Source organism: Haliaeetus leucocephalus, unplaced genomic scaffold (genome assembly GCF_000737465.1).
Source record: "Haliaeetus leucocephalus isolate CR32 unplaced genomic scaffold, Haliaeetus_leucocephalus-4.0 Scaffold120, whole genome shotgun sequence".
In the NCBI taxonomy this organism is placed as follows: Eukaryota; Metazoa; Chordata; class Aves; order Accipitriformes; family Accipitridae; genus Haliaeetus; species Haliaeetus leucocephalus.
In genome coordinates, this window is record NW_010972556.1 from 2,737,974 (window position 1) to 2,765,956 (window position 27,983).

Here is a 27,983-nt window from a genome sequence, read left to right on the forward strand (position 1 = left end):
AGCGATATGAAAAGTGAGCAGCAGGGAGAGGAAAACAGATGGGTTCTCCTGTACCCTTAAACCCGTATCCGAAGCAGGGGACATTTCCATTCATGGTATACAAGACCCTTTGTGAATGTGACATTTCATCTAAGTTGAAGAGACCTGTTCTAGGGGAATATCTTGTCATGTCTATTCTGTTCTGGCCTGATAGTCCTGAAGGAGGCCTGTGGACACTTAGATTTTACATGTCTGTGATTCTTGAGGTTGTGTTTGAAATACCTCGCTGAAGACTTATGCATCAAAGAGTGGCTGGGACAGGGAAAAGGTTTGCTTGCTAGACAATGAAGAGAAGGGATTTGCTACATCTGGGTGCAGCACTGAAGAAGAAAAGTACGTGGAACAAAAGTGGTGTTTGTGGAGTACCAGCTTTGGAATTTCAAAGATTTTTTTGTTTTTAATTTTAGAACTGACCAGCTTGTTGGAAGATGATGTTTATTCCTGCTTGAAGCTGCTGTTCTGAAAACAAACAGTAGAAGAATGTGGAAGAATTCAAGCCTTCGCTGCCTTTTAGCCCTAGCTATTTTATGTTTGAGAAGCTTAATATATAGCCAAGAGATAGGTGAGTCTATTGCAATGTAATTCACGAATTATTTTTTCTTTGTAGGTTCTGTACTGACACCATTTAATTACATTGCTTTCCTACTATATGTATGTTCAAAAACTGTTGCCTCTGTGGTCCCACACCATCCTAGGGATGGAGGCGGTACCAGAGCTGGTCTCTGCTTTCCAGCACCCACTAGCATCTTGTAAACCAGTGCAGAATTTGGTGTTAAATTCTCCATAATGCAACTGTGATAGTCTGCATATGCAGTTCGTGTAAATGTCCGCATTGAGACCTTCTTGCTCTATATGTTGGCTGTCTGGGACAATTTCACACATTATCATTAATTGCCCTTCTGTCATTAATTGCCCTCCATGTGGGACAATGGAGGAAAGCAAAAAACTCATTAAGTTTATCATCAAAGCTTGCGGTTTTGCCATTGGCCCAAAGCCTGCTTATTAGGCTAGGCTAGGAACGTGTATTGTGGAAAGAAACAGCTGCCTGTGTCATTACACACAAGTACAAACCCAGATTTTAGGTACTTCTAGAAATCTGGCAGTCTGTGGCTGTCTGTAATCAGGCACACAAATCATTCAACAATTTTAAAATACTGGCTAGACATGCATGCAATAAAAACGTAAAAAGAATGGCTATAGGTGTGAACATTAGCGGTTGTTTCACAGTTGGTTAGTTTTGACCTGCAGTTTGTGACTGTATTTTTTATATGATTTCAGGTTCTCTGGGGCACCCCCAGAATTTGAAATGTGTAACGCACAATTTACGTAAAATGATCTGTACTTGGGATGTCTCTTCTAAAGGAAGACATGGACAAACTGACTTTTGCTACACTACCAAGTAAGTTGCCTGTATACCTGGTTGAAAACTATCAAATTATGATAAAAGCATAGTTATTCCTCAGTCACTGCCCACAGAATTTGTGACACTGTTGTTTCCCAGCATCTCCCCATCAGTTTTCCTTGGGTGGTGCTCCCTACAGGCACTGTTAACTGAGGCAATAGTGGGGTTTCTGGCAAAGTCTTGTTTCATGCTAACAATTCTCCTGCCAAAATCTCCTGATTGCTCTCTTCAAAGGACTGGAAGATGCTCTCATTTATTTAGACTTCTCTGTGTGTCTGCCTAGCCCTTGCTGAGAGTTTTCATGAGGGACATCTTTAAACCAGGATAAATCCAAAAGGAAATGATAGTTGGAAGAAGTGAATCCTGATGTTATGGGCCAAAGTGGTAGAATATATGACATAAGTGTTGAGATTCACATGTGGAAAAACATGAAAAATCTCTTGGTGGCTGTCTTATAACCTTTATAAATTTTAAGCTGTCTGGAGAGCATTCTATTAGAGGAAATGTAAAAATTATTCCACAATAGCTTTTCTGAAGTGAATGCAAGTTGAAAATTTTGAGAGACATTAAAACTTAAATCTTCAGTGTGTTTTTCACTAACGAGAACTACATGTGCAATTCCCCATGCTGTGGGTCTGCCAAATACTTATCATGTGCTAAGGATGAGTTCAAATCCTTTTTGCATCTTGATCCTGCCCCCAATCCAGATATTTGTACTGTCGTTTTTCCTGTAAATTCTGCAGGCAGCCCAGACTTGTCCTTGGGGTCCCTGGGCTTGGCTGCACTTCTTCCACCTAGTTGTTTGATTCTCTGTGTCTAGTTATTCCTCCTGTGTTGCCAGCAATCATTTCTACACAAAAAAACCCGCATATATGTGACATTGTGGCCCAAGTTCAGGAGTGTAGAGTTCATGAGGTACTGCCCTCTAAACAAGAACAGTCATGTAGCTGCTGCTGTTTCTCCTTAGCAAAGCAGAACAGGCTTGGGTCCCTTAAGCAAAGAGGCTGAGGGCTGAGCTTAGTGCAGACCTCCCTGAGGGAAAGAGATTTTGTTTTTCAGTTGCCCAAACATCCTTTAATAATATCTCAGTACAGAAGAGGAATAGCCTTTCTGAGCACTCAAGTCTCAGCTGGCCTTTGCTAGCCCAAGAGTCTTGCATGAATCTTAAAAGTTCAACCCAAGCTCTTGACTACAGCTGATGGGAGCTCCAGTGGGAGCTCCAGGGTCCTGTTCCAGTTCATAAGTGAGTAACAGTCCCTCAGCAGGAAGTCTGGCATTGTTCTCTTTGCTTTCCTTCCTCCCATCTTTCCCCCAAGAGGAAGGTCTGGATTTTTCCAAACTTTTTGCCTTTCTAGTTGCATATCAATGATAATGAGCAAAGGGACTTGACCCATCCATTATTGTTTCCTGTATGTATCTGCAGCCTCCAGACAAAGGCCAGATGACATTGTGCCAAGCACTGCACGAACATTATGCGCAGACTGTATTTCCATCTGGGATATTAGCAATTCTCTCCCCTACCCTCTGCTCTTTCCCCATGAGCTGAGCAGCAAAAGGGAGCTAAAAGATTTGTTCTAAGATGGGGACACAGATGGGTAAACTTGCTCTTTGCACCCGTATGCCATCACTTTGAGAAGAAGTGGAGGGAGAGGGGGAGGTACTGTTGGGGTTGGGGGGGGTTATTTTGCTTATTTTGAAATACTGATTCATGGTGACTGTAGGTTTCAGAAATGTGTTTTTTGGTTAAAAAGTCAGTTTTTCACTTTGAAGTGTTCTCTTAACAACTAGGTAGCTGCATTATACAAGTAGTGCACAGCCTTTCACTATGATAAAAGTGACTTGAAAGATGAGGGAATGCCTGTTAATCTGATACTAACCAAAGCCCATGAAAGTCTTACTCCTTCACAAACATAATATGGAGCGCTCTGTTATATTACAGAGAATTTGTGTTTTATTAGTGTCCTAGGAATAGGATTTAACTGCCTTAGCTTTCTATCAGCTGAAATACCTGCTTAATCCTCTCTGTCTTTTCAGTGACCTCCCTCCTCCAGTGTGTTTTAAAACTAAGGAGAAAAGGGTTGAGATTCCAGTCCCAGAGAGCTCCAGCATGGTGACAATAACCACAAACAGCATTTCTGGAACTGCTCTTGCTACCAAAGAATTTGAAATTCGCAAGGAAGACATCTGTAAGTATCAGGTCTTATGTGTGCACATAAGGCCTTTGTACTATGATTAACAATGCTCCAGAAGTGTATATGCTTGCACTTTTCTTTGGCAGTGTTCCTCTATGTAAAATGTTGACGTGCTGAGTCTATATGAATCTACCATACATAACAGGTTTTTTTCTCTCCCCCTTCAGGGGAAAGAAAACCACTCTTATCCATAGCTCAGAGCAATCAAGGGCAGAATGTGAGGAGGAAAACTACGTATAACACTGTTACATCCCCCTAAACACTCTTCACCTTTTTTTTTTTTCCTAATTATAAATTAGGAGGGATTTGTAAACAAGTTCATGGTCTACGTACTGAGGTACCTGCATGGGTCATAAAGTGCATTTGGTCAGACCTGGCTTGGGAAAGGCAGAATAAACTTCCTAGTGCCTGTTCTCCCATTTTAAATGCTGAAAAGCTACAGAATGAAGTAGTTTATTCCTGCCATTTTACAACATTTTAAGGGAAGTTATATAATATGTCACTCCTGGCAGGATCGTATTTTCTTAATATATGCCCAACTTACCCATTCTGTTCAAATGTATACCAAACTCAGCAAATACATTTATGCTTGGAAGGTAGGCTGCATCATGTTGGAGTCATAGATAAATTAGTTTCCTCCCAGAGGAGGAAGTTGTAAGCTGAAGATGGCATTGACACCATCTGTCACACTTGCTCATAATTTAGGCATTGGTTTTGGTTTGCCTGATTTTTCCTTTAGTGCAGTCAAAATCTAAAGTCAGTAGCGCTTCTTAGCCATGGCTCAGTTTTCTCTTCAGTTGAGAGCAGCTGAAGAACTGCAAGGAAACACACCTCAAAAATATGTGGGCAACACAGTGGGTTCTCCAGCATTTTGCTGATTCCAGGCAGGATGAGTCTCTCAGGTTCATCAGACTTTATCCCAAGTAGTGTGTTGACTGTGCCGAACACTTTGCAGGCTCTCAGAGCCTTGGCCAGGACCACAGCTGGATAAATCACACATTTGAGAAACAGGATTTATCCTGCACCAGGCCCAATGAACTGCCGTAACCCTTGTACTGCCATAATCCTTGCCTGCTTCTCAGCCTCTTGCTTCACCACCATCCATTCATAGAAGAGATGCTTCTGTTTAACCTCCCTGCCCTGTCCCCATCACTATGTCATGCCTTTAATATTTCTTCTGGTTTAAAATCACATTGCCCATGATCCTCTTCAGAGCCTCATGTGAGCTTCTTCTATCCTCTGCTTCTCCTCTCCTTTCTCCCTACTCTCACTTTTGTTGCAAGTCCCCTCTTCCCTGCTGGTCTCCAAATCCCACTTCTTCCTTTGGGGGATTTTCAATCATCCTCCCTAGATATGTTCTCATGTACACTTCAGAGACTGCCGCCATGTTTCCTTTATCTCTGTGGCGTTGAATGAAGGTTGTGAAAGATAGGATGTCTTCCTTACGGTGCATTATGAAGAGTCATATTCATGATCAGTTACTCATACATCTGCATGCTGAGATGTAAAAAGAAAATGCTACCTGGTGACTCATCAGCACCTGTGCTTTCCTGGGAACTTTCATGCTCAAGTAATGACAGAGCCCATCTTGTTCTAATTACAGAGGTTGAGTTACGTGTTTGTATGGCTACTAGCCAGTTCAGAGCAGAGAGATGTGGCTGTTAAACACCTGTAGGGCTGGTGTTGCTGACTAATGACTCAAATATGTTTTTTTCCTCCTCTCTTTTTCAAGGGTTTGTTCCTCTGACTCCACGCATTCTTAGTTTGACACCTGACTTTTCAACTTCTACATTAAATCTGAAGTGGAGTGATAATGGATCAGTCTTCCCATATGGACTGGGTGCCTTTTGGCAGATTCAGATACTCCGCAAAGAAGCAATGGAAAAAGTCACACAAGTAAGTCCTTTTCTTCCTTTATGAAAAATATATATACAGTTTTTGCCCTTGGTAATATCTGGGAGGTCATTTGAAGAAAGCTGAGAAGAATGAAAATTGTAGAGCTTTGCAGAACCTGAGTGTAGTCATGCTTCTGGTAGGTAACTTCTTGTTAAGTTTCAAAGTTATGAGGACACTGGCTACTATACTGTCAGTACTTATTCACAGTCACAGAATTTTTATTTTTTGTAATTTAGTACAGGGGGTTTTTTTAGTTAGAACTTGCTTATGAATTTGGCAGGTATTTTACACTGTTATCTCTGCTTTACTTCTCCAGTAGTGTCTCCAGTCTTGGTGATCTTTGAATGTTCAGTTTGAGGTTTTTTTCCTTTTTTTTTTTTTGCAACCACAGTTACTCCAGGCCAATTTGTAGCTCTGTTCTATAATTTTTAGGAATGGAGGAAAGATAAAATCTGCAGCATGGGACTAATATTAGATGATTTTCATTTTGGAAAAGTTGGAACATTTCACTGCCTGGGAGAGGCCCAGGATACTGAGATGCAGTATATACCTTTTGAAATGGTTGGCGAGCTTCCTGCTTTTTCTAAAATGTCTACCCTCTGGTATTTCTGGCTGGCAGTTATACCTGGCTGGTGGGCTGTTTAGCATCTTAGGCTTTTGTCCAAGTAAATTCACAACACAACTGAAAGTTAGGTGGGCCACTCCAACCATCTATCAGGATTTTATGATTTACTTCAGTTAATTTGCCATTCTGTTGACATCTGGGAGATTATATGTCATTACTAACAGGTATTCATAAGCTCTCTCTTGGTTGTTTTTTTGGGGGGCAAACTTTGTAGGTAACTTACTATTCAAAACTGACTCATGAAGACATCATTCTGTCTTGGAACTGGACATCAGATATGCCTTTGGAGTGTACATCACACTATGTGAAGATTCGCTGTTACATTAATATAACACAGTTTGTTGGCCCCAAGGATTGGAGTGACTGGAGCCCAGTAGAAGAGGTCCCTGGTATGTTTGTTTCCTTGCCACCACATGGACTCTGATTGCTTTATCAAAAGTAAGCCAAAATAGGAGGAAAAGCATTAGGCAGTGATGGGCTGCTGCTTTTGGGGGTGTTTTGATTAGAGAAATAATGCAATCATTAGTTATGAAACCTAGTAACCGTTGATTTGTATGCATTGGAGGGCTCCTCAGTCACACTTTTGCTGATCAGCACGATGTATATAGCAAATTGTTGATGTGGGTTTTTTGTTTGTTTGTTTTTATTTTCTGTTCTTCCTTCTCTCCTAGGAAAAGATACCGAGCCCAACGGGAGTGGGGTGTTTCCTCAGGACACTGTGGTGGCAGTGGGTTCAGATGTGACAATTTGTTGTGTCCATGAAGAAGGACAGCAGATAAAACGGATGACTTATGGACGAGAAACATACCCAATGATACATCTGAGCAGTCGGAGCAGTGCAATCAGAGTGCTAAATGCCAGTGCTTCAAATACCAGTGGGACAAATGTAGTGTGCATACTGTCTAAAGATGAGATGGATGGAACTGTCCTGTTTGTAGGATGTATGTATCATTATGTTTACTAACCTTAGGAAAATCAAAATAATTTTGAGACTCTTAGGGTTCTGCTAGGAAACAAATACTATTGTGGCTTTTTTTTTTTCCCCTGGCTTTTGGTTTCTAAGGATGAACTGGGATTGTACTTGTTTGATTTCACTGTGGAAACTACAGCCCATGGAGAAGACACCAAGGCTGAGAGGATGAGGAGGTACCCATGTAAGCCGCCTTCTCTTAGAACCTGGCGCAGTGCTTGTCTCCTTGATCTCTTTTTCTAAGGGACTTCTTCATGGTCTGGAATACTTACTAGTTTATTGCCATATGAGGATTCACCCTCAGTCTTTATCACTTTAGGTTTACATCTGTTCTAGTTTGGTCCCTGACAAGGCAAGAGTAAGAGCAAGAATTTTAAGTGAAAACATTCATTTACCAACCAGTCAAATGAAGACAATAAAACAGTTAGACTTGCAACAGCAACAGATGCTCATCCAGGGCAGTAGCTCCCTGGGAGCTAATTACAGCAAAGGAACACAGCTGACAGTTCATCTTTCCTGGAAATTCTTCTAAACATTCTTTTAGTATTTTCTTTAAAAATACTGAATCACTGTGTATCTTCTCTGTGTAACCATGCCAGCCTCAGAAGTCTCTTTGAGATACAGATACCTCTTAAAACAAACTACTCAAAGTACCTGGTTCTTCTTTCCTGTAATTGGTCGCTTTAGATCTTTGTGTGTTTTCCTCACAGGGGTTTTGAGAGTTATCGTCTTCCAATAGCTGCCCATTAGAATCCTGTTCCTCATTACAAATGCCTGCCTTTGAACTTAGGGTCCTTGGGGATTTAAGGAAAGGAGAGGGAGACCGGACTTATTTTGAAAGTGTGTTCCCAACGCCAGCCTCTGCCTCCTGTCATTGACTTTGTGGCTTAAGTGTGTGATAGCAGATGCAAAACAGAGTCCAACCTTTTATGACTCAGCAAGATGACATTTTTACATTATTTGTGCAGTATTTGCTTTTGTGGGAGAATCCTCCAGGTAACTAAGTCTGTGGTTCATGAATGAAGGTTGTGGTAATCCTATAGGTTTTTCTCATACAGTAGTTTGTGAAGAGCTGGGATGTGGTGAAGTCTGTTTCCTGCCAGTGTTGCTTCTTGTGGTACCTGCTTAGTGGGAGGGGAGAGGACTTGTCATGATGCTTTTGCTGATGAGAGACATTCGGGGAAGTAAAGGTAGAGGAAGTAAATGTGTATGCACACCACCTTGGTTAAGCCTAGGTCTGGCAAAATAAGTGTTCTTTTTGGCACGCTGCTCATAATCTGGATTAAGCCTGTCACTATAGCCTCTTATGTTAGTGCCCCTTCTCTAGGCCAGCTATGTGAATATTATTGTGCTACCTTTTGGAGAAAAGTGTATGTGGCTTGAAATAAGTGCTCTGCTTAGTCCTACATTAGCACGGTTACCCTCTCTGTTGGGAGCACTGCCCATCTTCTCCAGTAAGGCACTCAAAGCTGCTTTAATATGGGAGCAAAGAACAAGCTTTAAAAGAGCAAAGAAGGGCACTTCCAAAGCAACAGTGAAGAGGATGAGCCATTTGGGGCTTGCTTTAACTTTCAAATTCAGTGTAGAATTCATGCTAAAGGGAACATCTCCTTGACAAGACTTGCTTGGAGAATTCAAAGCAGTGGTGGGGCTGGCACATAAGAAAATGTGACGCACAGCCAACAGCATTCCTACATTGCTCAGCAGCTAAACTGATGCTCAGAATTTTGAAAAAGTCTTGGCAGAGTTTCAGTGAAACACTTCCAGGTCAGAGCCTGGAGCTTGTGAACATATTTGCATGTGATTTACCAGATTACCCACCCACTTAGAAGCCTAGAGTCAAGTCTTAGTCAGATGGGGCTGATAATTCTCCATCTGCTTAATTAGGATTTTTTTAAATCATATTATTTATAGGTTGGAGTGTAACTATTACCATGTATTGGTGAGGCATGCAATCTAGACCCAGCAAAAACAAATGGTGATACTTTCAGGAAACTAGTGGCCCAACTGCTGTACTAGGATGGCAAAACGTTGGCTAACTGTTTTGGTTTCCTTTTATGCTACAGATGCCCCTGATATTCCCCAAAACCTCAGCTGTGAAACATCCAACTTCCTGAATATTAAATGCACCTGGAAACCAGGCAGACCCAGTGGACTATATGGAAAACGAAGAACAAAGTATAGTTTATTTGAAAGGTAAAACCATTCCCCACTAAAAGGAGTAAAAAGGGTGGAACTGGAATATGTCCATTACTGCCTGTGATTTTCTGCACCATGAAAGAGCTTGTGGAAGTTGAAACTAAACTAAACTTGGAAAACCGTTGTCTAGCTCTGAAAAATTGCAATGGGAATTAAGTATAACTTTTCCCAAAGACTTAATGCCATTATGAACTCATGAGAAAATAAAGGGCTTAGTGTGTTAGGCTGCTGCCAACATGTAGATAAGACCACTACGAAAATACAGGGAGATATAGGAGTGATTCACTAATTTTTTAATTTTTTTTTATATGCAACCTCTGTCAGGTCATCTGTCAGACATTTACTGAGCTTCTGCTATGCACGATGACAGAAACACACTGAGGAACAGTTGTAAGGGAGGCCATGGTGCATTTCCCAAATGCTGCTAGGGAAAGTAGCAGTAAGCCTACATCCATTCTCCTCCCAGCATTAAGAACTGGATAGTGTAGAGCAGGCAAAGTACATGTTAGAAGGAAAATGTTGAAAGGGACAAATAACACTGATATCATCCACAGAAAGAAGTGAAGACTGGTGTCCTACTAGTTTGCCTTACATCGTAGGCCATGTAAAGCCTTAAAAGTGAAGAATTGCTGTTTTGGAATAGCACTTGCAAATGGGATTCCTTGGTGGTTATGATTAGAAGTTAGTGAGGAGTTAACAAAATTCCTGTGGCGAGGAGGCTCCCCCATAATGCCAAAGGAACAGTCAGGGAAAGGAGCCAGGAGAGGCCTGAGTCACACAAACTGATGGGAAATGGAGTCTCATGGTGGCTTTGAAGCAAGTCAGAGGCAATGAGGATTGAGTTACAGTCACAGATGTCGTCCAGAATGCTAGTGCTAAAAAAGTCATTAGCTGGGATGCGAAGAGGTGGACAAAACAGAGCAGGTATTCAAAGGAAAGGAGTTGCGTCGCTAGCTGCCCATATTCAGCTCATAAACAAGGATGTAGTTCAGACTTGTTTCACTCAGCCCAAAGCTGTGAGGAGATTAATGTGATGCATTTCAGGGTAAACATTCTCATCCTTGTTCTCAGCCTACACTGAGCTATTGAAATAGAGAGAATCGTGTGGAGAGAGCTCAGAGCTCAGCTAGAACACAATAAAAATGCCCAAAGGAAGAAATTAAACTTGTGCTACTGAATGAGAGGTTTACACAGATTGTAATTAAAGCAACTTCTATATAGGTACATACATACAGATACACACTTTAGATTTCACCCCTTAAGATGTAACTCTGGTCTTGGCTGTTACCAGACTGCCTCTCCTGCTTTTGATTTAAAAACGTCTGGGACTAGTGGATATATCCCATGTAACGAACTGTAGTTTAGATTTGGCAGGGCTGAGAGAAAGTAGTAGAAAGTAGCGCTGATAGTAATGTGTGTCACATCTCCCTAGTTCAGAAAGCAATTAAGAACATTCTTTTAATGCAAATATATGCTGATCTGAAGAAAGATACTTTAAGTCAGAATCTCAGTTGTGACTTGTGAGGTGGTTTTACAGGACCTACCTGTTTTCCAGGCTTTTGAGAAGTGAGAGGATGGAAATGTTATGCTAGTGGAAGAGGAGAGTTTCACGTGAGAACAGGGCAAGTCATGACTGATGCCACTTTAACCTGCGTTGTGGTGTTAGATATGCCTCTGCAATCAAATCATTCTGTAAGCCATGTGTCAGTGAACCCATCGTTCTTTACTGTGTTTTCAGTCTCGACTTCTGACTTTCTAGAAATTATGTTATTCAAAAATTAAGTTGTTCCCCCTTTTTTTTACTTTGTAGAATATCTGGTAGAAATGTTTCATGCGAAGTCAATGAAATGAACAGAGAACGTGTCTGTGGCTTTCCAGTACTGGCTGATCAAAAAACCTACGATTTCATATTAGGTGTCTCCAATCCTATTGGGCAAACGGAGTCATCGCTTTTGGTTGACTTAACTCAAAGAGGTAAGACTTAAGAATTACAAAGGCAAAAAGATATGTTTACTGCATGCTAACCATTTTTTTTTGTTTTGGGTTTGAACAGCTCTGACATGGTATACTTGTCATTATTTTGTTTTATTGTCACCAGTATTTTGCTGTGTTCAATAGTTTGAACTTGAAAAGAAAATAGCTTAGGACATGTCCTGAGGGAATGATTAGGTGTACAGGGAGATGCCAGTTCTCAACAACAATGCTACCAGATTGGATACACTGCTGTGGATAAATGCTACTTGTGATCTAATAATTAGCCAGCTGTTGTTTATGTATTACTTCATATTCTATTACACATCAATAATTAAAATTTAGGTGTAACTTTATGAACTGTTAAGTGACCCTGTATTTCAGTGTCTGCTTACAGGGCAAAATACTATGCAGTTTTACAACAGCAGGATTTGGAGCATAAAAAAAGTAGCAGTAAAAGTTAAAAGGTAATAGTAGGAGTATTACCTGCTGTTGGTAATAGCCACGATCATCTGCTGTCATGGTTTGTAGAAAAAAATAGCTTCTTTCATTAGGCCTTCAGTTTAAACAAGGAAAGGGAGAAATTACCACCTTTCTAGTGCTGTCTTCCCCATCCTTTTCTATCTGCCTCCACAACCACAGCTGAGGATTCAGGGGTTCCTAATGTTTACAGCATTCTGCCGTTCTCTCTGAAAAACTGAATTTAAACATGAAGATGGTGCAGATTTTTGTCCATGTCCCAGTTCAACTAGCCTGAGGTTAGAATTTTCAGAGTAAATCGGCAAGTCCTAGAAAAGCATAATTTGTTTCTGTTAATTATAAACTGGGTTGTTTTGCACCCAGTCAATATGACTGCTATTTCCTATTTGTTTCATTTCCTTTCTTTCCCTCACTGTCCACTTAATTCCCAACATAGAGTACATATTTCCTTAAGGGTAAGAGGGTAACTGGAGCAATTCCAACAGTAGAGATTTTCTTCTCTGATAGCTATGAATAGTAGTACTGAATATTATTGAAAAATTCTGCGAAGGGAGTTTTGGGAAGGGAGAGGTCATTTAGGAGTCCTACCCTGTCCTAGTCTGCAGATTTCAGGTTCTAACTTTAAAAGTTCCCAGAAGGTGAACAAAGTTGAGTAAGTTTCATCCGTCACTGTAGTTCTCTGAAATAGCTCATTTTTTGCTTTTTTGATAAAGTCAATAGGAAGGGAGATGTTTTTCTGTGTCTCCAGCTCCTTAGCACACATGCCAGTATGCTCAGCTTTAAGTAAGTCTGTTTCCATGTTTGATAGCTGAGAAGAGCGTCAGGAATGAGTCTGTGAGTGCCTTCTCAGCACCAGCTGTCCTAGTTGCTGATCGGATCACTTATTTATCCTTCTGATTCTCTTTGATCTTCTAAAGTCAGATTTTTCTGAACTAAAATGAATGTTTTTTTCTTAGAACTGAGGGGGTTTTCTTTGTTTTTTAAGTTCATCCAAAAACTCCAGAAAAGTTAACTGTTTCTGGGAACAGCTCTACAAGCGTCCGTCTGCATTGGTTTATAAATGGCAGCTTTGCTGAAATCAGGCTTCTGTGTCAAATTGAAATTCGCAGTGGTCACTCTGAGCGAAAACTGGTAAGTTGCTTTTAGTGGATTTTTTTTTTTTTTGGCTCAAATGTTGATCTTTTTCACTGAACTAATCACATTTCAAATTCTTTTCTCTCTAAGAGCTTCATTCTGATTATCTTATTAAATGATTAATGTAGTAATGACTACAAGTTCATCTACAAAAATCAGAAAAAGTTCTGCTTATCTCTCTTGTTGCCTGATTTCTTTTTTATTGGTTGGTTTTAAACAATTTAGAGGAAAGTCAAATTACCCACCATGTTATTTGGTATTTGGAGAGGGTGCGTAGTGCTTCATGCTGACCCATTAGGTAACAATCCTTGTGCTTTGTGCTTCCTGGTGCAAAAGGTATTAACACACACTTGTTCCAGGATGCGCTGCTGCCCTGCAGACTTCCTTGGTGGTTGTTTCAGATTGCATCTTGCAGTCTGTAGCTGATTTTTTTTTTTTTTTTCCCCCCTCCCCTCAGAGGACAGTTCATTTGCTTGCTGTCAGCAATTGATATGCACCTGGCTGTAATATGGAGCTGCTAAACCTGCTTGCGTGTCAGTGATGTAGAGGCAGGATAGGGAAGGATTCTCCCACTGGGTGTATCAATAGGTAATCCCCAGTGAAGACCTCTGGAGCTGGAGAGAAGGTGGTATTTCTGGGTGGGGTTCAGATTTTCCAGCATTCAGGCTTCCAGCTTTTGCCTGGCTTTGGTGCTCTGTGTCAGTGACTCGAGCTGCATATTTAGTCTGCTGACTGTCAGAGGAGTTTAGAATACTAATTCAGACACCAGCAGCAGATACTGAGTGTAGGTGGTGGGAATATATCCTCTTCTTCCGTATTGCCTACTTTGAGTGGGGTGATCTATGTCACTGGGGAAGCCTAACTGCATATTCAGTTGGCCTGAGATTTACCCCCAAATTCTGTGTTTGTACGTTTAGATGGAGTATCTCTGACCAGCTTGGGTAGGCACATGCTGAATTATAAGGTCTTGCTGCACAGAGCCTGAATTTGTAATTTGAGCATATTAACCTCAGAGGCTGGGTTTTATAACACTTGTTTGATTTTTAGCAGTATTCTATTACCCACTGCATTTACTTGCCTGTTTGGCACAGCCTTGAATAAAGTCATTCAAGCCACAGAAGTGATGCAGCTGAGACTGAAGATAATGGTTATATACATTGCCTCTAAAATAATAGGGTAGTAGTTAATGCATGCTCTGTAAGAATATTTTTAAAATGCTTTCAAAGCACTTAATGAGTATGAAAGCCTTAAGCTTTATATTTTCACTGTAGTGACATGTGTTAAGTAGTACCCAGAGATTAGGTACTGCAAAGAAAATCATATATATCTTTGCAATTAACAGGAGAAGGAACTGGCTTTTAGGTGTATGCAACAGCTCTGACAGATGAGCTGAGTTGGATTTTGGTGTATAGTCTGGGATACCACCATCGACAGCCCTCTACATTTCTGTGCTCCCAACAGTTACTGCTTCTGGTGCAGTCAGAAGGGGAAAGAAGCACCCAAGTGTCACCCAACCCCAGCTCAGTTAGGTTAAACTGCTAAAAAAGTAGATTTGCAGGGCTCTGTCTAGCCAGCGTTACGCTGCCTGAAGCCTGGGGCACACACTTGCTTGTGAGCTCTGCTACCAGGTCAGTCATCTGGGGCAGTGGGAGATGGAAAGGTCTTATGCTGCCACAGCAGTTTGATTCACTGCACCTGTATCAGAGCCCACAGCTACAGATATTTTGAAACACAGCAAACAGCTTGGTAGAAGCTTTTACAGCCTTGTTATGTCGTCCTCCACAAGTTCTCTGTAATAAAAAAAAGTAGCTGTAAAATTGTTATGGGGTTTTACATGGCATTTTGAGGATGTTTTCAGAAGCTTTTCCATCTGTATGAGAGATAGTTGGCTCTTTTTATATTTTTCAAGTTGTCATTTGGCTTTAGAAATGCTCAATTAGTTGCATCTTAAAGTCACTTGGAGTCCAGTTTTTGGCAGCTGTGATGCATATGTGTTATAATTAGATTCAGTAAAAAACACTCCCAGCCTTAGGGTTTCTTTAAGTAATCATGAAACTGAAATACTCCCTGGAATCGCACCATTTTAAGAATAATAGGAAAGGCTAGTCCAGTCATAAGAGCTGTGAACAGAGATCACTGGGTACTATCTTTTGAAGGAAAAAATGACTGCCTAGGAAGAAGACTGCATGATAAACATTTTGCTCAGACAGACTGTCTTTAATGTGCTCCTGCACCTGTATCTTAGGAAAAAGGCCTCTGTCTGCCCAGTTTGATGTGCACATGCACAGTGGAAGTGCAGGTTCTGAATACCAGAGGTGAAATCCTGGCCTGCCTCATAAGAGCAGTTTTGCTGCATGTGGGAGAGAGGGGGACTGGACGGGATACAAGGGAAGCAACCCTGCTACTGTGTGCAGAGCTCATCCTGTTGAAGGGTTGTCAGTGTTATCTCTCCTTTTCATGCTTTACATCTCAAAGGTGCTAACTACTGTCATATTCCAATTCCTGTGCTGCATATGACTTTATTTTGGCAAACATCTGAAAAATTTTCCTTTGTTTAGGATGACTGCATAGGAAATACTTTTCTTTCTTATTAATTTCTTTCTAGGGCTTGACTGCAGCTTTTTTTCACACTGTTGATATTCTTGGGGAGAAATATCACCTTTTTAGGTGTTGACTTTCAGCATAATCTAGGAGAAAAAGATATATATGTATCATGTCAATTTCTGTAAATTTTTAACAGCACAATGTCTCCATGCCTGGTGGAAAATTCTCAACTTACACAGCTCAGCTGAATGCATTGCGCCCATATACCAAATACCACTTCAGGGTGCGCTGTTCGGCTGCTGACCACTTCTGGAGGTGGAGTGACTGGAGCATGGTAGCGGAGCACACAACACTGGAAGCCCGTAAGTTTATTTAATTATTTGATGATAAAATGTTGAACTTGTGAAGCCAAATATTTTAAAATTAGCCATCTAAAAAACTAACTTTTTAGTAGATGGTAAATTGTCTACTGTGCAACTTGGAAAAAAAAACCCAAACCTCTTTTTTTATTTCTTAGCTCCTACAAGAGGACCAGATATCTGGAGAGAGAGAAGTCCTTCTGGAAAAAGTCTAAAAATCTTCTGGAAGGTAGATAGGACACTTAAAGTTTTAAAATATTATTTAATGTAACTGAAGAAAAACTATTTCCTTACACATTTATAAATGAGTAAAGTTTATAGTCAATAAATCGGACTGCTTTTCTTAACTTTTTATAGAAGCATCCATTGAGACAAATATTTTTCCCCAAATGAGAATATTATTAAATGTTTATAATTTAAACATTGCATTGAGAAGCATTTCACATGAAGAATTGAATTTTTAATACATCCTAGCTGAAAATTAAAAATTTATGAACTTATGCATTAATCCTGAAAGTCACACTTGAGTAACTGTCTCTTCTGCCTTGTAGTCCTATACATTTATCAGACTAGATCAGGACATTAAATTTGTAATATCCTGTGTCTTCTTTTGTTTATTCCATTTTGGTTTTAATGCGCTCTTTGTCTGCTCATAGCCTTTATCCCTTTCTGAAGCCAATGGAAAAATAGTGTCTCATGAAGTGTCCTGCTATGTGCTAGAGACACCACTGGAATATAAAGAAGTCACCGAACCCTTCAACAGCACTGAGATAAAACTTGGAAAAAACGACTGTGTAATTAGCGTTGTAGCCAAAAACCACGCAGGTTCGTCTCCTCCTTCGAGGATAACGAGTGTAGAACTTCCAAGCGGTGAGTGCTCCCAGCAGAGAGCTAAATATCTTCAAAGCTTGGGGAGTACCTGGGCGAGTTTGTTTATTGAAAAATAAGATAGATACATGCTTTGTTTGTTTGTGTTTGGTTTCTGGTTTATTCCCTCCCCCAATCTACTGGGCGGGGGAAGAAGAAAATTGCTGCTTTGCTTTTAGGGTAGCATCTTGCCAATTAATTGTGCTCTCTGCATAAAAGGAAGGTGATAGTATGCAGTCTCTGCAGCTATTTGCCCTTTTCTGGAGACCTCCCAGGAACAAGAAGAATGAGGCTTCAATGCATTAGTGTCGATCTCTGATGTTTAGGGAGCTCAGTTTATTTCTGTGTGTTCTTGTTGAGAAGCTGAAAAGTGTTGCATGCTAAAGAGAATGAGAATAAAGTTTTGGGGTTGTTGTGTGGCTTTTTAAGGGGAGAATTGTTAGTTCAATGCCTGTGAGCTCTGCAGGAGAATATTAATTGGGCTGGTTGGGAAAGTGTTGGCATCCTTGTGCTAGGAGCCAGTGTTTGAAAAGGAGATAGGACTTTAGCTCCCCAATTAAAGCACTGCCACTCTTGCTGTGGGCTTTTGTAAAGGGAAATAGCTGAGCCAGATAATGATTTTCTGCCACTAACACTGAGCTTGTGGAAAAGATAATATTGCATGTGGCTATTGAGAGTCCATGCTTCCCTGCACACCAGGAAGAGTGTAATCTCCTAAGGCCCAAACCTTTAGCTCTGGATCTGGACGATGCTCTGCAGGGAGGACAGATTTACACAGTGAGGCCCCTCTCTGCTTGTTTGCCAGGAGCATGTATGGTGCTGCTTCTCCTTCCCCACCCAGAGAACAGGTACCACAGTTTTCCGTCTTGCAACTCAGGTTCTGGTAAGACAAGGCCATCTCTCATAGGAAGAAATGTGCTTTGACTGAGATTCACAGTGGGAGAAAAATGAGCTTGTTCTATGTAAAGGAAAACCATTGCTCTTAATGTTTCTTTTGCCTCTCCAGAACACTGATAACTAAAAGTATATTCTTAGTCTGCTCCTTGGAGAGAAAAGTAATTAATTGTATGGGACAGTTGAATGAATAAAAATGCTTTCATAGCTCTCCTTCAGCAGTGAAAGAACGAGACTCTGGGAGTCGAGGAGGTCTCTGTAATAGGTTTGTGGTGTGGGACAACTGATGGCAGCTGGAGTTTTGCATTCATGTATAGCTTTCTGTCAGATGTCTGAGGTTCCCTTTGGTGTTACCCAACTTGTACTTGTTGAAGACTTGCTCCAGAGTTGGTATAAGAATTGTCTGAGTCACTGACTGGAGTCATGAAAGATGACTCATTCACTGAACTGGATGACATTTCTGCCCAAACATCTTTTCTGGCTGCTTCCTGTGTACAGTCTGTAAGTGCTTTTAATGTCCGTAAGAGAGCAGTGGCTCTGAAGCTTGAGATCTGCTGAGGTTTTGTGAAAACTGAAAACACAAACAAAGGGTACTCTGCCTTAATTAATTTCTCACTGTCTCTGAAAAGTGCTCTGTAGAGAGTCAGGGCATATAATCTGGCTGTTACAGACTCCCTTACCATTGTAGTAGTGTAGTGCTAGTAGTTACTTCTGCTAGTCTAGGTTGCAGCTATAAATACACCAAAATGAGCAGTATTGCCCTGGGTGAATTTCTAGTCATCTGGCACAGGAAATAAAATCGAGTGTGGTGTATTTAAGCATTTTTTAGAGAGTATGTGCTCACTGTCAGTAAAAAGTCTCTCCTGTAAATAGAAGAATTAAAGCAGTCTAAATAGAAATATGCTCTCTTCCAGCATCATAGAAGTGTAGTTTCACTGGATGCGTAGTAGTTTAGGGAAAGACTTCTGGAGTTGATTTGTTTTTTTTTAATCGTGTGTCTTTCTCACCATGAGCAAGCTAGAGAAGGATGGTATGCTTAGCTGTATGTTAAGATTATTTAGAAATAGGCAGTCCTTCAACATTCACAGCACATCTGTGAGAGTAAAGTTTTCACAGCACTGGTTCTTAAAAACTGCCCTTGCCCTTCAGCTTTCCATAGTTTATGGCTTTAATAACATGAAATAATAGACTCAATAGGGAGCATAAATGAGAACACTGAAAAAGGAAAAACTGAAACCCTGAGATTGTTTTTGCAGATCTGTTGTGGGGCCACCACTGTTGTTGTGGCCTTTGGAAAACATCCCTTAGCTCAGCGGGGTCCCATCTGATGGACAGCTGTGGAGGGAAGCTGCAGGAATCAGAAGTTGTTCCCAGATCTGATCACTTCAAGGGCAGTAAACCTTTGATAATCCAAACCAATAAAAATAGACTAAAAGCAAAGCTTTTATTTTTTAAAAATTTACCCTTGGTGGACTGGAGCCTCCATAAAGTTCACCAGGGACTTGACTTTTGCTGTCGATTGTCAGTGAAAAATGGTTGTCTGTGGTCGGGCGAGTGACAGCAAGACACTCTGAAAGAAACACAAAGCAAACTGTTTGATGAAATGACAGCAGGAATTTATAGCTGGAGGCTCCTGCCAAATTGGTGTCAAGTCAGATTTGAACCTGCCATCTACTGTAAATCCTTACCTTGAAAAAGTGCTTTTTAAGCCAGTCCTGAGATGCAGCACTTCTCGTCATCATACTTAAGGCTGGCTGAGGGATTTGCTGCAGGCTACGTCTGATTCCCAGCACTTCAGAAAGCATAGCTGCGTGCACCGCTTCAAATTTCACGGTACCAGGAGCGTACCTCTTGTTCTTAGAAATGACTACACTTTATAAAACCTTTGTGCTGTGACTGAAAGGCTTTCTTCCAGCTTGGACTACAGATAAGTGTCTGCTGTCTGATGGATTTTTATGTCGTCTTTGTTGCAGACAACGTCAAAACAGATCGGGCTGTGGCAATGGGGAATGGAATTTATATTTCTTGGAATTCTTACCCCAACATGACCTGTGGCTACATAGTAAAATGGTGTCATTCATCTGGGTCTGAACCCTGTAGTGTGGACTGGCAGAAATTTCCTTCAAATACAACAGATGCAGTGATAAAGTCTGGTAAGTCAGAAATAATTTTTTGTGAGTCTTTCTGGTTGAGAGCCTGAGCAGCAAGTGGAATGAGAGCAACACCAATACTCTTAAGTTGAAGATTGTTGCATTGCTGTGTGCTTGTGTATATAAATGAAACCCTTCTTGGTACTGTGTTTATTTTAATTTCTTATACAACCTCGCCAAATCCAAATATCAGTCTTTACTTGACTGTTAACATACTATGTTTATTAACTGTTTCAAAATTACCTCTTCTAGCTATACCCAGCAACTTCCTAACTCAGCCTAATGCATAATGGTTAATCTACGGTTTGGGGTTTTATTTGGATTCTAAACATAAACAACGCTGCTCAGGATGGGGGGGAGACTAATCCTTTGTTTTTACATGAGGCAGAGTTTTTTAAGTGTGACCTCCATGTGTTGGCTTGCTGTCAGCGATTGAAATTTCCTGGAACAGGGCACATTTCAGGTCTCTAGATGCTGGTGGGCAGATCAGGGAAATGAAACTCAGCTGTGGTTGGACAAGTAGGAGCAGAAGAAGAAAGAGAGGACCCAAGAAAGATGTAGGATTTTTCTCTGCTGTCTAAAATAGTACATATTTGCTTTTTAGAAGAGTTGAGTATATAAAGTCTCTGTTAGAGAAAACAACTTGGAGCTGTGTACATAGGACAGCTGGGGGGGAGTGGGACCTGGGAGGGGGGCAATATGTTTTCGTGCCTGTAATTACAACACTGTGTCCATGTTGTTTTCCTTTGCGCTGGCTAGAGCTTGCTTTTTTCTAAGCAGACAATGCTATGTCTGTCCAACAATGCAGTGCTCTAGTTCTGAGCTCTTCCCTGGGATGCTTATTGCAGCACATAGTGGGAGTTACCAGGCCGCTAGGACAGGGCTCAAGCTAGCAGATCCACCTCAGTGCTTAGTCCTGCCAGGAGAATCTCTCGGGCTGGACCTCAACTCTTGCAAACCCCACTTGACTTCTGTAGAGTTTCACAGTGGCATCCTGTTTAGAAAAAATTTTGAAAGTAGTGTACACCCCCAACTTGAGAAAATCCCAGGAGATGGTAAATTATTTACACATTGTAGTATTAAACACCTATGCCTCCACCAAAGACATGTGAACTGGAAATATGCTGACTATCTGTGTTTTGCAGAGTCAGTTCAGGCCTGGAGTTCATGGCTAAAGTGCTTCACTATCACTTTTGAGAATTCTCTGAATTTGTTTTGTACTGTTGCTGTAATAAGCTTGGGTATTTCAAAATACATCTGTATTTCTGAGGAGGCAGGATCTACATGGCTACTGTGGGAGGAAAGGAAAGGGGTTGTTTCTGGTAACTTCAGTTAGTGTTTCCCCATGGAAAGAGCAATTTATGAAATTTGAGTAGCTTGTTTTGAATCCTATTTGTTTAGAATCAAAATTTCTCTGGGAGCTAGATTTGCTTACTGCTTCTAAGCTGCATCTGATGGAATACCTTTTATAGGAATTACAAGCAGAGATAGTGTTTATACCTAACAGCGTGGTCTAAGACTTTGTAATTTTTGAATACGTATTTATGTAAGTCTGTGTCCCATGAAAGCTAAAAGCATCACTCTTCATAAGTGAAGTATTCTTACAGCAATGTTCTCTTGCAGCTCTGTTTAGACCTGGCGTGAGATACAACTTTTCACTATATGGCTGCCAATCCAGTGGATATCAGTTACTGAAAAACATAACTGGGTATATGAAAGAGCTGCGTAAGTGCACTTTATCATTCAGGATCTTTACAAAGTGGACTTAGACTGTGTCTATTTTTAGCTCAGTTTTGGCAGAAGAGGATTGAAACCAGAATCCCCATACAGTACTACTGACTTCTGCTTGTTCTCTGTATATAATTGTGATACATTTCTCCAGCCAATTCCAGTTCCCAGCCTGGAATGACCCTGTGTTCCCCAGCTTGTGTGGTGGCACAGAGTGTCACAGAAGTTTTCTCTGGAGACAGTGGTCTTCAGAGCTGAAGGCACAGGCATAATTTGAACCACAGGCCTGCAGTCACTTCTGCAGGAGAGGAGGCAACTTACTTTGATTTATCAAGTCAAAGTAAATTTCTGAGCACATTTGGTACAGCTCAGCAAATATAAAAGGTGTCTACAACATTTCTGTTTAAAAGCACTTCTTAGACCAGAACGAGATCCTAGAGTATAAGCCGTTTTGAGAATTGCACTTGTACTCCCTCCTGTACCAACCCCATCTGGGTAACTGCGGTTTGATCCAAGGCTGAGTTTTCCTTGCCTGGAGATGCATTAGTGTCTGAATGCTTTCTGTTCGCAGGTATCTGAACTTGGCTTTACCCTTTAACATCACAACTGTACTGTATTGTAACTGCAGCATGCATTTCACTTTGAAGTTTAATGTGTTTTCTGCTAAAATAGTTTGCTTGGAAAACTGAGCTGCTGACATAATCTGACCCCTTGGAAATGCCATTGTTTATTTCATTGCTAAGGTTGAAGGTGAGATTAAGGCAATTTTACCAGAAACTCAACTTTCAGCCATTTGTATCTCTGCAAAAATCCTTAACAGTTTCCCAGAAGGTTCTTCCATATGTGTTCTCAACAGATTGGAAGCTTTCAAGATGAAAGGATAAAGACTTTGGGGGACTAAAAATGCATCAAACATGCAGAAGAAACTTATTAGGAACTGAGAAATGTATTAATTTTGCACAAGAGCATAGGTTCATTCTAAAACTTTAGATTTTCCTTTGGACATAACCATCAAGACAAAAATAGATGCATTGTTAAACATGAGTTCAGCACTGGTAGATCAATGCCAAATGTCAGACTAAGTCCTGATGCACATGACCTTACACAGTATCTGCTCTAACACTTTCAGTGCGGTGCAGGTATTGGAATAAGGAATTGTGATGCCTGTTAAGAGTAGTTCTTTTAAACTGAGATAGATTTCCATGATAGGAATGTAGAATTTGTTTAATTTGAATACAAGCCATGAAGTCACAGGGTTAAAGCCTTTAAAAGCTAAGTAATTTGTGTGGTCTGGATGTTTATGCAATCTTTTGGGATTTGTAGCAGGAAGAAGGGTATTTACATGTATGGATCTGTAAGAAGGTTGCCCAAGGAGAGATTCTTCTTTCAGCCTCTGTTAGTAGATAATACAGCAGTAATTAATAACAATGAAACTGACATGCTTGTATTTTTGTAGTATCACCTGCTAAGTCTTTTCACATGTTCTTGACAAGGAGGGAAAAGTATTCAGGAACAAGTTGAAAATGCTAGCCCTGAAATGAAACTGATGAAACACATGGATTCAGCATTTAATAAGGTGGTTACTTACTAGCTTTTCCCTTCATAATTCTCCCTACAGCTCCAAAACGTGCACCAAATTTTACTGTAGAAGAAACTTCTTCAGATTCTATATTGGTAAAATGGGAAGACATTCCTATTGAAGATTGTCAGGGGTTTTTAGAGGGATATCGGCTTTCCTTTGCAAAAGGTGAAAAAGATGCTTTAAAGCCTAGGCTTTCGGAATCAGGTAAATGAAATCTATAGATCACAACTTTCTTGCTCAAGCTTTTTTTTTTTTTTTAATAATTTAGTTTCACTTTAAAAAAAGATGCTTTAATCATAATTCAGTTGCATTACTTACTGGCATAATTGGCCCCTGATATGTGACAAAAGCATTTGAAATAATCAGCTCCTTGTGTGGTTAGCATAGTAGTTTTTTAATATAAGGCAAAAGTCAGAGAAAACCCTGGCTCACAAAGGCCATAAAGCTATACAGTGACTAAGTGGCAATGTGGCACACTGCCCTGCATACAGATATCCTGGGTGGACGAGACATGGGCGAGGTTACATGGCTATATTTAATTGAGTTTATTCTTCCAGTACCCATCTTGTAAGGGCATCTCTGTACAGAACTGAAGCCTGAGTCACATGAACATAAGAAAAGCAGGAGTGTAAGAAACTGAAGCCAGCCTGCAGCAACAACACACTCCTGTGCTGTTTGGTGCTGTGTAAGCAAGCAGCATTGCTAGGATTCTTTATTTCAGTTTTCCTTACACAGACTGTTCTTCAGGTTTCATATGCTGACTTCGAGAAAGTCTTGCTAAAGCTGGGGTTGTCTTTGTGAATCCTTTCTTACAAAGTTACGCTTTTCTTATTGCTTCCAAACAAACAGGGAATCCAGAACTTAAAGTTAAGAATATCACTGACTTAACAAAGAAGTCTTTGAAAATACTTGATCTTCAAGGCAAAACAAGTTACCAGCTGGACCTACAAGCCTACACTGCTGGTGGGTTGAGCCCTCCAAACAGCCTCTATGTGGTGACAAAGGAGGACTGTAAGTTGAATATCCCTGTTCATTAATAGTCTTCAGCACAGGGCCTGTGCAATGTATATAAAGCTGAGCTTATTTTGGTTTTTTTCTGGTCCCCTTAGGTAGTTTGGGCCTACAGTCTAATTTTTAATTTATTTACTTGATTATTTTTAAATACAAAAGATTGGTACTGTTCAGGGTGAGGAAAAGATCCTTTCCTATTACAGCTACCTTGTAGTTCATGGTACTGTATACAAGAAAAATAACTTCTAAGCTACTACTAAGTATGGTTGAGTCTGAACTTAGTATTCTCAAGCAGCTAGCTGTTTTTGTCACATTCCCCATGATGAATATCTGCTAATACATGGTGGGAAGAAAGACACTGTGGAAATATTTACCAGTTTCAGAATTATAAACAGATGCCTCTCTGCTTTGAATTCAGTTTTATCGATCCCCTGACAGAAACAAACCCAGAAAGACAGTTAGAAAAAAAAAAAAATTACTTTAGGGAATGAGGGGAAAAAAGAAAGTATTTCATGAAAGACTAAACACTGGGGTACAACTAAAATACATGAAAAATCAAACTTGAGGCACTTAACATCAGTAGAGGAAGGCAGTGGGAATGTATTGGAGCTAAACCCTGGAGATTAGAAGCATTGTAAGGCAGTGCAGTTTGTGCAATGAGTTGTTGGCCTATAAGAGCCATTAACGGAGATTTGGCTAGCTCAAGTAACATGAAAGTGCAATTCCAGTGCTTACTGAGAACAGAATTACAGTGGCAATCCGTCTTGTGTTGCACATGAAGCCTTTCGCAATTGAGCAATCAGAGAGAAGTATCTGCTGATTCCTGTAGTTATCACTGAATCAGCTCTGTTTATGGACTTTTGCCCTTCCAGCAGAGGGAAAGTGTATGGTATAGGTCACTGTTTGCAGACCACTGTTAGATTGAGTTTAATGAAACGGTCACTAATCTGTGGGAATGTTAGAAAAAGCATAAAACTCGCTGGTAACTTTGGATATACATTTACTGTCTTTTCTTTTTTTTTTTTTTTTTTTTTGTCCCTCAGCTGTAGGATTAATCATTGCAATTCTCATCCCCGTGGCAGTGGTTGTGCTGCTTGGAGTGGTGGCCAGTGTCTTTTGCTACCGAAAGAGGGAATGGTAAATACCTGCATTCAGTACTGGTCTTTTCCTGGATGTGTTTGCCTCAGTGCTAGAGTTTTCCACAATTTCAGTTCCTCTTTGTTTTCTCCAAGTACCCAAAGATGTCAGTGGGCTTTGTTTAAAGGTGGGTGGCAAAAACACATTGTAGAAGGTGAGGGAGAAATTGAGTTGGAGAGAGGTCAGAGTGAGGAATGCAAAAAGGTTTTGCAGGAGCCTGTCTCCCAGTGAGCACTGTTTATAAATAGTTCCCAAATGGAAATAAGCTGGCAACAAACTATAATTTGTGAGCCATCCACAAACATTCAGGTAGACATCCTATCTTCAACTTTTCGTAAACGTGGCATATCGAGTTCCCCAGTTTAAAAAAAGAAAACCAAAAAAAAAAACCACATTTGCTGTTTTTTCCATTAAATACTCAGTGAAAGTGTAACACACTAAATATTTGTGCCAGATGTCTTCAGCATTCTGAATTAAAGGGAAATGTCCTGACTCCTTTTGTGTATTCGCAATCTGTTTCAGGGCTTGGTAACTTTAAAAAGTTTGTTCTTCCCTCTTTAAAGGATTAAAGAAACATTTTATCCAGAGATCCCGAATCCTGAGAACAGTAAGGCACTGCAGTTTCAGAAGAACATCTGTGAGGTAACCCTATTTTAAATCTGGTATTTTAAACTTCTGAAAGGTATCACGAGTAAAGAATACTTTTGCGAGCTTAGAGTCTTCCAGTTGTAGAAATAACACTGTGGCAGGGAGGAACAGGGCAAGTTACTGAGTAACTTTTGTCACCTGTTCTCAAGAGCTTTCTTGTTGTTACTGTAGTTACTTGCAGTGTTTGAACTTGGAAAGGATTGCTGCATTTGTGTCCTCCCACACTAATGAGAAGTGTCAGTACATGATAACGATGTGGGAGTAACAAACCCATCTTTGTCGTAGTGTTAGGAGTAGAAAGTGTGGAGAAGCGTACATGCCATATCCCCAGCCTTCTGGTAGACATAGTAGCTGGAACTGAGTGTAACATTTAAACAACGTTCTGGAATGGGTTATACAAAGCCAAGATTTGGGGAAAGAGTGTTCAAATACTTACTGCAAGATCCGGAGTGTCTTTAAGTTGGCTAAAATACTTTTAACATTAACAGGAATAAGTGATGAGCCAGAAAATGAGAACTAAACCACTTTTTTTTTTTTTTTTAATACTGTACTAATGGCAGTGGGATGAGTGCAAGCCACAAGCCAACATACTGGTTTAATTTGGGCAAGTTGTTGCTTTCAGGATTTCCAGGTCTTTTGGCTTAGTCTCTCCCCTTCTACTTTTTGTCACTTCAGGGGAATAAGACACTTAAAACACTGGAAATGAACCCATGCACCCCCAATAGTGTTGAAGTGGTGGAAACACGGTCTGCAGCTCCCAAGATTGAAGACACTGAGATGATGTCCCCAGCAGCAGACACCACTGTGCCTGAAGATGGCTCTGACTCAGAAACGGAGAACCATGTGGTTGTGTCCTACTGCCCACCTATCATTGAAGAGGAGATCTCAAATCCCCCTATGGATGAACCTGTGGGGTCATCTCAGGTGGTTTACATTGACATCCAGTCAATGTACCAGCCTCAAATTAAACCAGAGGAGGAGCCAGAAATAGACCTAGTGACTACAGCAGGCTATAAGCCACAAATGCAGCTGCCTATCAGTGCTCTGAAAATAGAGAGTCGCTCACCTGCAGAGGAAGAATTGGATAAAACTGCAGGTTACAGACCTCAGGCAAACACAAACACCTGGAACATGGACACTCCAGACTCTCCTGGATCAGTTGAAAGCAACAATGAAAATGCATCTTTTGGAAGCCCGTGCTCCATTAATTCCCGACAGTTTCTGCTTCCCTCAAAAGATGATGAAGACTCTCCCAAACCCAGTAACATAGGGTGGTCCTTTACACACTTTTTTCAGAACAAACCAAGTGATTAACAGTGAGCCCTCGTTGCACCTGAACCTGTCTTCTAAATAAGCTCTTATTCCTGATGTTGTAAAGAAAGGAAGAAGAAAAGTGCAAAAGGCATGAATTATTCTTGGAGACAGTCAGCAGAGGTTCTAGTGAGCTGAATGTTACCATGTTTAAGTTAGTGGAAGTGTTAATGTTCCATTTTAATAGAGGCCGAGCGGCCAAAGTTATAGCAATTTAGTTATTACTCTAGTAAGATATATTGAATATAAAGGGTATTAAGTATAGAGCTCCTGATAATCATAGTCAAAGAACTCTGCCTATCTTCACATAGTGCTCCAAGATTAATATTGTCTCATGCAACTTATAACTTGGAAAGATTGCTTTGCTTTGTTGTAGTTGTTCTCAGCTGTGCGTACTCAAATGATCCAGCCCCGACAGGTTTCCTTGCTGAAGGTTTCATTTATCACAAACCTCAGCCTAACACATGGAAACAATGTGGTTGGAAACTCTTGAGATCTTTTACCTAGTTATAAACTAAGAACAAATGAGAGTGCTATTTTTTTTTTGTCCTCTCCCATACGGAAGGGTATTGTCACTGTTTAACACTTCTGAAGCAATGGCCATTTGAATCTATTGCTTTTTAACTAGACACTAGTTTCTGTACCTACTGTACAATGTTTATTCAATGTTTGACTCAGGGGTACAAACTTGGGGAAAAAAAGTGTAACACTGATTTAAACCTCAGCAAGAACTGCATAAAGTTTAATTTTTATTTTTTTTTTAAACTTAGAATGCGCTATATTTTTTCTATCCTTTGGTTAAGGAGTTAATCTTTCCTAATGTATTGCACTAATGCATTTTGTA

General features: G+C 40.4%; 1 protein-coding gene across 1 annotated transcript; it reads left to right on the forward strand.

Moving 5' to 3' along the window:
• The first annotated feature begins 519 nt into the window (after positions 1 to 519).
• LIFR (leukemia inhibitory factor receptor alpha) lies at positions 520 to 27,780 on the forward strand. The gene is made up of 19 exons (XM_010585821.1): positions 520 to 601; positions 1,318 to 1,438; positions 3,476 to 3,627; positions 5,366 to 5,529; positions 6,369 to 6,543; positions 6,826 to 7,095; positions 9,191 to 9,320; positions 11,134 to 11,297; positions 12,760 to 12,905; positions 15,649 to 15,814; positions 15,970 to 16,040; positions 16,468 to 16,681; positions 19,546 to 19,725; positions 21,346 to 21,447; positions 23,069 to 23,236; positions 23,882 to 24,043; positions 25,087 to 25,180; positions 25,744 to 25,822; positions 26,504 to 27,780. Exons 1-19 carry the CDS (start codon positions 520 to 522, stop codon positions 27,140 to 27,142), a joined length of 3,279 nt encoding a protein of 1,092 aa, XP_010584123.1. The 3' UTR covers positions 27,143 to 27,780.
• Positions 27,781 to 27,983: the final 203 nt, after the last annotated feature.